Raw genomic sequence first — 9,601 nt, 5'->3', positions numbered from 1 at the left:
TGTTACTGCAAATGAGCTAATCTTTTACATGCAAAAGCATCGTCTCCCTGGTTTAATCCTAAAAGTTGATTTTGCCAAAGCTTTTGATACGATTTATTGGTGCTTCCTTATGGAGCTATTAAAAGCAAGAGGGTTTAGCGACTTATGGATTGGATGGATTAATTCGATTCTCACTTCCTCTAAAGTAAAGTTTCTCATCAATGGCCTCCAAACGGGCTACGTTAGGTACCGTAGAGGACTCCGGCAGGGAGACCCCTCTCTCCTCTCCTCTTTATCCTGGTGATGGATGTTCTTAGCACCATGTTTGACAATGCCCTTAACTCTGGTATTCTCCATGGGATGGTCCTGGGGAACACTGGAATTAAAATGTGTCACCTGCAATTTGCAGATGATCTGCTTATCTTCACGAATGGTGGTAGAAAAGACCTTCGAATCATCAAACTATTGCTTTACATTTTTTAGGGTATCTCTGGCCTCAGGGTCAACTCCGACAAAACTTGCTTACACACCTCACATAAAAACACATTACCTCACATCGTCCTTACAAGAACGATTCACTGCAATTCGGGTGTCCTTCTAGTCACCTATCTAGGTATCCCCATTTCGAGCGGGAGACCAAGAAGACAGGACTGGGATTCCTTACTGAATAAATTTCGTTCTAGACTTGCTTCCTGAAAATCCAAATTACTATTCTTAGGTGGAAGACTCACCCTGTTAAACTCTGTACTAACGGCCATCCCCACCTACTGGATGTTAGTTTTCAAACTTCCTTCTTGGGTCACTAAGAAAATTGATAAAATTCGAAAGGTTTTCCTTTGGTCGTGTCCTGACACTCAACAAAGCAAAATCAGACTTGTTAGCTGGATGAGAATATGCAGATTGAGAAAGCAGGGTGGTTGGGGCATCTTAAACTTGCAAAATTTTAATAATGCCCTACTTGGAAAATGGTCGTGGAAGATAACCTCAAGTGCGCATTGGTGTGGCGAGGGTATCATTAGAGAGAACTATTTCAAAACCTGTCCAGAGTGGAATCTTTTCCATAAGCAGTATAGACGGCGATCTTTTTTCTGGAATGGCATTTTACACTCTCTTCATGCTTTCAGGAAAAATCTCTCCCCTCTTGTTAAGAATGGGGCCACTGCTTTCTTTTGGCTAGATAATTGGGTTGAGGGTAACTCCCGGCAGACATTTGGCCCAATCTTTTCCAGTTAACCCTTAGTAAGGAGGAATCTATCAGGGATTTTACAATTAGGATGTCGGGGTTCTACTCGAATGATTTTCCTGACTTGAGTAACCTTATTAATGATACCATTGGGCACCTTACTCCCAGGAAGGATGAAAAACGTTGGTCTCTTACGGCGAATGGCAACTTTTCGGTGAAATCTTTCTACAACTTTTTGAATGATGGAGGATTGCAATGTTCTAAGACTCCTGTTATCCTGCAAAGCTTGAGTCCGAGAAAGATTAACCTTTTCAACTGGCTTGCTTGGGATGATAAGATTTTGAAACTCGAGAACTTAGCCCGGCGTAGACGTAATCTTTTTCAGTCTACTACATGAGTGTTGTGCCATGGGGATATAGAGACTACTGATCATCTCCTCCTCTTTTGCCTTTTCGCTTCTCATATCTGGAACTATTTTTTACAATGTTTTGGGGCCCATCAGCCTCCTACATCCCTCAAAGACTTGTGGGGGAATTGGAGGAGAACGGTGTAAAATCCCTTACCCCGTTTTGGGATTTGCTTGTGAGGGCAATCACTTGGCATATTTGGCCTGAAAGAAATGCACGCATTTTCACTTCCACTTGTTTGTCGCCTGACTCGGTTATCCTGAAGATTGATCATTTATTGTTATCTTGGTTCAATGCAGCTACAGAACCAAAAAAGGCGAAGATTGAGGAACCTATGGCTAAGATCAAGAGGAGTCTGGATTTCCTGGTCACCAGAGACACTGTCCAGGATCTCCCGACATCGAGCCCCCCTTCTCCTAGCGAGGACTAGTTCTTTCTCTCTTTTGTACCCTAAAGGATCTTCTTTTCCTTTAGGTCCCTCCCTCTTCTTCTTTCTTCTAGTTGTACTGGTCTCTTTCTCATCCCACTCTTGGTGGATGCTTTTGTAGAGCCTTGGCTTTTGTTTTTGTTGTTTTGAGCTTTTAATAAATGTGGTTTATCCATTTTTTTAAAAAAAAAATAAAATCAAGAATTAAATGCTTGGTCTTTGAATTACTTTTTGATTGTCATAATTACAACTATTTAATAATTCAAGTCTACCACCGGTGCAATGGTAACATGGTAGTGCCATATTGTCTTCCATGGAAAAAGTTGAAGTTTTCACTTTATCCCGTGACATGTGTTGTGAATTAAATATATTCATGTGTATATGAGAATATGGTAGTTTATCCATATTGTCTAAAAGAATAATAAATTATTATTTAGTGTGCTCATATAGATATTTTTTTTATTTCATGGAATTTAAATAATAAACAGTTATAATAATTGCATTTAAATGGTTCCGATTATCATTTAAACGATCACAATTGTTCTAAATAAAGATTATAAAAAGATTTGTAATTTCAGAATTTGAGATACATTAAACTTTTTCTTTGTTGTTCATAAAAAAAACAGCTTTTTCTTGTTTTTGATAATAAAATAATTTTTTTACTGAAATTCTATGAAAAGGAAATTCAGATTTTATTATTAATATTTTATTTATTTTTTTTTTACAAAAACAACGAACCTAATCCTATAAGAGATCTCAAGAGACAGACATGTATAATAGTATACTAGTTATGGTAGTTTAATGACTCAAAAGATTTATTAACTATATCAAACGTCACATGGGGCGATTAAAATCTTATCATGCGCATATACAAAAAAATATTTTAGAAATCAAATTGAGTTGATAAATTTTCTGTTATATAACTTTGGAGGAAAAAAAAACACATTCTCTCACAAAAGACCCGTAAACAATAAATAAATAATATCATTATAATATTTATATAATATTCTATCATGCATATATAATACTGGGAATCTAGAGGCTTAACCTTGATTTTGACCGTTCACCATTCACCATTCACAGTGACGGAGGCAAAAATTTGATGGTAAGGGGGAGAATTGAAAAAAAAACATTAAACTAATAAAATTTTTATTTTTTTTTAAATTTTGTTCATATATTAATTTATAGTTTGATTTTTAAAAATCAGACGCTAAATAATACTTTTTTTTTTACAAAATTTTATTAAAAATTATAATTTTATATATTATATAACTTAAATCTGTATAAAAAAATTAAAACATAATTTTTTTTAAATATACTCAAATATCAATAGAACAAAAAATAATTTTTGTAAATATTTAAAAGAATATTATGTTTTAGATTATCTGTACTAATTTTTTAAATAAAAATAAAAAATCCTAAAGAGATAGAAATATTTTAAAAATTAAAAAAATAAAACCAAAAAAGCGAAGGAGAAAAATAAAAATCGAGAGAGATAAAAATATATAAAAAAGAAATACCTAAGTTATAAAAAAAAATTGATTTAAAAAAACACTTAAAGAAGATAGAGATATTTTTAAAAATTAAAATTAAAAACGAGAGAGAAATTAAAATTTAAAAAAGAGAGAGAGAGAGAGAGAGAGAGAGAGAGAGAGAGAGAGAGAGAGAGCCGGCCACAGGGGGGGTGCCCCCACAATGACCATTCACCATGCTTAGTTATCAACTCCTAGAATGAAGTGTAAGTGTGTAACTAAGAGACAAGCGTCTAACAAGACGATAACCCTCCTCTTCCCAAAAAATAATATATATTTTTATATATAAAATGATTTGCCGTGGCTTAGTTGCATACTCTCGAATGAGGGTAATTTTTTATTATTATTATTATTATTTTTAAGCAAGTGGACAACTCACGACTGATTAATATTGGGGTGGCACAATATTCAATATTGAGGTGTCATATTGTATATGCACTCGGTTCAATACAGAAAATCAAATATTTAAATCTCACTCAATATACCATTAAAAAAAAAAAATACACTACATATGATTGGTAATAAAAAACACTACATGTGATTGGTAAATACATATTGTTCATTCACATCAATTCTTGATTGTGCACATAATTTATTTGTTGATGCGCATTTAGAAGCTAACAAAACCAACATAAACAGTTGAGCTATCATTTATCCTTCAAAACTTATCCTAAAATAAATGGCCGAATACCTCCAAACCAATATCTAGATGCCAATACTATACAAATATTTTGTTTATTTTATTAATTTTTTTAAAAGAGAATTGTCTATATAAATCATCAAAATACCATTTATCTTTCAAAACTTGTCCTAAAACAAATGGCCAAATACCTCCAAGCCGACACCAAATGTCAATCAATAGGTTGTAAATATCTTACCTATTTTACCAAGTTCTTTAAAGAGAGTTGTCCATAGAAACTACCATTTACCCTACGGAACTTGTCCTAAAACATTTGTGAGCCTGCACCCACATGCTTATATGATGTGAATATCTTGGCTATTTTGCAGAGTTCTTCAGAGAGAGTTATCTAGAAAGATATGTCTAGCACCTCCCAAGGTATTCTCTAGATATGACAAAGATAATTAGGTTTCTAAGTGTTCTAGCTTGACCAAACAACTTGGTTTTTCCTTAAAATCACTTTGGTTCAACATCCAACACAAGCAACAACCACACCAACCAATTAAAAAAAAACACAGAAGAAGAAGAAAAACCCTTTTCTGATGGGCATTAAATTTTCACTAATTTTCTCATTACAAAAGGAGTGATACACAACATCACAAAGAGTATATACTAACTATGAAGAATCATGAACAAAAGCAACCAAATCCTCCATTTCCAAGCTCTCCAGCCCTGAAACCTTCTTCTTCTTAGTCTCACAAGGGATCAAACAACTCCTACAAAGAGGACATCTAGAGTGCCAAAGCTCCAACCATCTATCCAAACAAGCACGGTGAAACAAATGCCTGCAAACAAGCTCCCTGATCTCCTCTCCTTCTTTGATTCCACACAAACAAACCACACACTCCACCTCCTCTTCATCCTCTGAACCACTCTTAAACTTTGAGATCCTCAGCTGAACACCAGAACAAGGGTCAAGCAAACCAGGCTTGTGACTGTGAAACAAAGTGTCATGCCACCAAGCAAGCCTCTCCCTTGTTTGTACAGGCAGCAAAGGTGTTACAACTGAAATTATGGCTTTGTTTAGGAGCATGAAGAGGCTAACACCATGGATGATGAGGATGGAGATGAGAAGATGGAACACAAGGGTGGTGATCTCCATGTTATCAGTTGGACAAGCTTGGAACAACAAGGTGGTAAGGAAACCTATGGTTGTGGTGCTTTGGAATTCCTAAATGGAAGCAATCACAAGCTTGCTACTTTAATATGGTATCATCAATGGATGTTCCCAAAGTCTCTTTGTTCACATCTTCAAATGGGGCCCTTGTTTTTTTTTTTTTTAAATGAAAAATATAATAAAAATAATAAATATGTGCTTAAAAAAAAAATCATAACTCAGGAAGACTTCGCTGTAGATGCCGTTGACGTTAGAATTTAATAGTTCTAAATATAAATATATTAAATAAAATAATAATTACAGATTTGCAACTCTAACCATATGTTATTAGGTGAAGGTGTGCAAGATGCATACCTTTAATTTTATTGTGTTTGTGATATTTATATAATAAAAATATAATTTTGTTTGTCACATTAATAAAAAAAAATCAGAAGTGTGTAAATCATAGTTTGTACCCACTGTTTTTTTATAAAAGATAAATTTTTATGTAAAAAAATTATTATTAAAAAAAAAACTCTATTATTTCACTGATATCGATTTAAATTCTGTTAATAATCAACATATAGATCAACACAAGTGCAGTGCTTTTATCTTATCTGCCATATCACATCACTAGTTACCTTGGAATATTGGTTGGGGACTTTTATTTTATTTGACAATGTCATTGGGGACTTTTCCAGTGGCTAGTTTTTATTTTTCTAGTTTTTAGTTAGATAAATGTATATTAAAAATATTTCATTGATGATTTTTATATTTTTAAAATAGTTTTTGCAATTAAAAGTCATATATAATTCTCTTAATTGGTGGACTATATCAAGTTTTTGAATGGATAGATAATAAAAAATTAATTATGTTGTGTTCAGGTAATTGTTTGTGTTTGTTTTTTTTTATTTCTTTTAATTTTTTAGGTTCCGTGGATATTACTCAACAAGAATGTCAGGAACACTTTCTTTCTTAGGTCATAATTAAAAGTTAATTAAAAAAATATATAACTTTGCATTAATTACGAATTTGCAAATAAAGTGGATAATCAAATGATTTAGGAATATATTAAATAAATTGTGTAAGAACTTCTAGAAGAGCCTATGTGTAAAATTCTAAATTGATTAATTAAAAAGTATCTCCAAGTTTAATAATCTCAATGGGACACCCACCTTCATAAATTAAAAAAAGTCTAGAGAGTAAATATTTGATTTTATAAAAAAAATAAAACACTTCATTTAAAAATCAAAAAAATATAACAAATTAATTTTTTACAAATACGATAAGCACTTTAGTTAAAAAAAATAACAACACGCCGTGTCTTACTTACACATTCTCATCTTGTGACATAAAATACAGATTACAAATTCAAATTTACAATCAAAAATTTATTATCATCATTATATTAAATGAGATTTAAATTTAAAATATTTAAGTGTCTTATACTCACATTTTACTGTAGAATCAATGGCTCTACATATTTTTGACATGATAAATTAATATCTTTAAAGTACGTCAAGTGCAAAATATACCTTTAAATAAACCCATAATATATTGCAAGTGAGACAAACGCTATCTAATTTAGTGTGCCAAGTTTGTCGAACTGACAAAAGAAATTGCATATAATAATTGAGATTAGATAAAGATAACGGAGATCACCATCTTAATTGAATGATGACATCTTAGATGCAAGTAAAGGAAATTAAAAATTAAAAATAATAATAATAATAATAATATTGGTGCACACTTCTGGGCTAATTTGATGGGATCTTTTTCATGTTTTGTTCATGGTGGTGGTCCAACATGATAGCTGTTTGAGAAAATTATTTTTAACTACTGCAAAGTTTCAAAACTTCTCAAATAGTCTATTTGACATCTGAATTTTTTAAATAATTTTTTTAAAATTTATTTATTTTTCCATCATTATAACTTACTCTGTCATTTTTATTTTTTATCTTATAACATATACTTCCAGTTAAAAAATTATAATTTTTATTTAACATTATGCGTTTATGTGTAAACACACAAGGTTTCAATTAATATGTTATCTTTTTATTTAATATTTATTTTTTCTATTTAATATATAATATTTCTGTTTAATATTATATATTTCTATTTAAAAAATTGATAGTCATTTTTATCAACACATCAGCTACCTTTATTTCAGAGTTACTACAAAAGTAAACAATAAAAAAAACTTTTTTGAAAATAACTAAATTTAGAAGTACCAAATGTGCATAAAAGAAACTTTCAGGGGTTTTTAGCAATTACCATAAACTTTATTCATTCTCCGTAATACTTAAAATAATCTAATGTATAAATATTTAAAACTCATGGCTTTAATTAAATTTTATTGTCTCAAACTTTAGTATTTTTATATTAATAAAATACTCTATTGATTTTTTTAATATAATTAAGAGGTTGAGAATGTAAAATCATCATTTTTATAATTTTCATCTTATTTTTCCATTTACGGTTTGATTTGAATTAAATGGTGGTATCATTGATAAGGATTTGAAACTGTAAGTTTGATTCTTATTAGCGTTTCAAAATTGGGAAGTACTTTTCAAGTGGAATATTTGGTGAGTTGTCCTGTGTGTGCTTGTGTTTGATTTGACATGCAACTTGACCACTTGTTGAAAACTAATAAATTTTAAAAATAATAATTTATGTTTCAATCTATATATATATGGCCAAGGATTCTACAAATGTTCATCTTCCAATTGGATTGAAATTCAGCACTGATCACTGTTTAAGTGAATTTATTATTATGCTTAAAAACAATAATATAGGAAATAATAAAATATACATAATATTTTAATTTAAACTATATAATTAATTTTAATATGGTACCTAAATAAATTATAATCATTCAAACATATTTTTACTAGATTTACAATAAAATATAATAACCTAGCTTTATGTTTCTCACTCTATTTCTTTCTTTCACATAATGTTATTAATTACAGACATTCCACAAATATTCACAATTGACATATTATATACATATATAATTATATGTAAAAAAAGTTATTTGGCAGTTGATATTAATTGTTAACAACTGACCATTAATTGATAAAAACCACAAGTGATGAAATAATAAATTTCAAAGTTGAATAGTAATAAGAGAGAGACAATTAGATATAAAACTTGGATGCTATATTTAATTGTGAATTTATTTGATTTGTACACTTTGATCGGACACTCGAATGTCAATTTATAAAACTATAATATCTATATATATATATATAAATTTTTCCTGTTTCTAAAGTGGTGATGTAGCAAAATTCTAGAAGGGCTATTTTTTTAATTGTACTCTTATATCTTCTCTCTAAAGCAATGATGTAGCAAAATTCTGGAAGTGCTATTTTTTAATTGTACTCTTATATATAATTACAATACTTGCATCTTTCAATCACCCACTATCGTAGATTCCCGGGAATATTGGAGTTTTTTTTTTATAAATATGAGAAATATACATACAGTTAAAAATATATGTTAGACTAAAAATTTGATCATTCAGTCTATATGTCTTCACTTGATGACACGGAGATTGAGTAGTAAGCCTGTGCGTATTTACAATTAGTTATCTATTATCATCATCATTGTATTCATCAGAATTTAAATTAAAATCTTTTAAATTCACACACAAACACTTCATGCAATGAGACCAATGTCAATCGGTTATGAATATTAGTTTTATAAACAAAAAACAATACAAAATAAATTGAATTCAAAATAGGTTAAACCAAAATACACAAAACGAAATGAGGAATCACCTAAAGTGTTTAATCCCCTAACTCAAAATTGTAATATGTTAACTAGATTTTTTTTCACATATATAAATAGTAATTAACAATAGTTTATAAAAAAAAAATTAACCTATATATAATAAAAATCTTAACAGATAAAAAAAAAATCAGAGTTTCTTGTAACTTCTACTCAATGAAACATAGCCTTAGAATTTTTTAAGATTTAAATCAACTTCAGAAAAAAAAATTGATGGAATTAACTTAATCCACTAATTGGGTTTTTTAACAAAACAAAAATTATTGATATTGTAATTTAATATTATATGATAAATGCAAAAAGAAAAAAAGAAAAAAGTACAACCATAAGTGATATGTAAGTAGGAAAATTGGAATTGAATTATAACTATAAACACGGTGCAATAATAATAGTTGTGGAAATGAGGGATTTTTCTTTGACATTTTCCATTATAGTGCGCATTTCATATTTAATGTTTTTTAAGAAGAGTTGGTATTATTTTATTATTTTGGCATGTTGTTATTATT

General features: G+C 29.9%; 1 protein-coding gene across 1 annotated transcript; it reads right to left on the bottom strand.

The window, feature by feature from the left end:
• Nucleotides 1-4,787: 4,787 nt before the first annotated feature.
• Nucleotides 4,788-5,401, bottom strand: LOC120265562 (RING-H2 finger protein ATL66-like). Its single transcript, XM_039273501.1, has one exon. The coding sequence runs from the start codon at nucleotides 5,307-5,309 to the stop codon at nucleotides 4,824-4,826; it is 486 nt and encodes a 161-aa protein (XP_039129435.1). The 5' UTR covers nucleotides 5,310-5,401; the 3' UTR covers nucleotides 4,788-4,823.
• Nucleotides 5,402-9,601: the final 4,200 nt, after the last annotated feature.

This window comes from Dioscorea cayenensis, chromosome 7, assembly GCF_009730915.1.
Source record: "Dioscorea cayenensis subsp. rotundata cultivar TDr96_F1 chromosome 7, TDr96_F1_v2_PseudoChromosome.rev07_lg8_w22 25.fasta, whole genome shotgun sequence".
Lineage (NCBI taxonomy): Eukaryota > Viridiplantae > Streptophyta > Magnoliopsida > Dioscoreales > Dioscoreaceae > Dioscorea > Dioscorea cayenensis.
The sequence above is the reverse complement of the archived record's forward strand: the minus strand, read 5'-3'. Positions and strand labels throughout refer to the sequence as shown.

What these genes read in the sequence shown, in the direction of transcription:
- LOC120265562 (XM_039273501.1), bottom strand. Translation starts at nt 5,309, where the DNA reads ATGGAGATCACCACCCTTGTGTTCCATCTTCTCATCTCCATCCTCATC.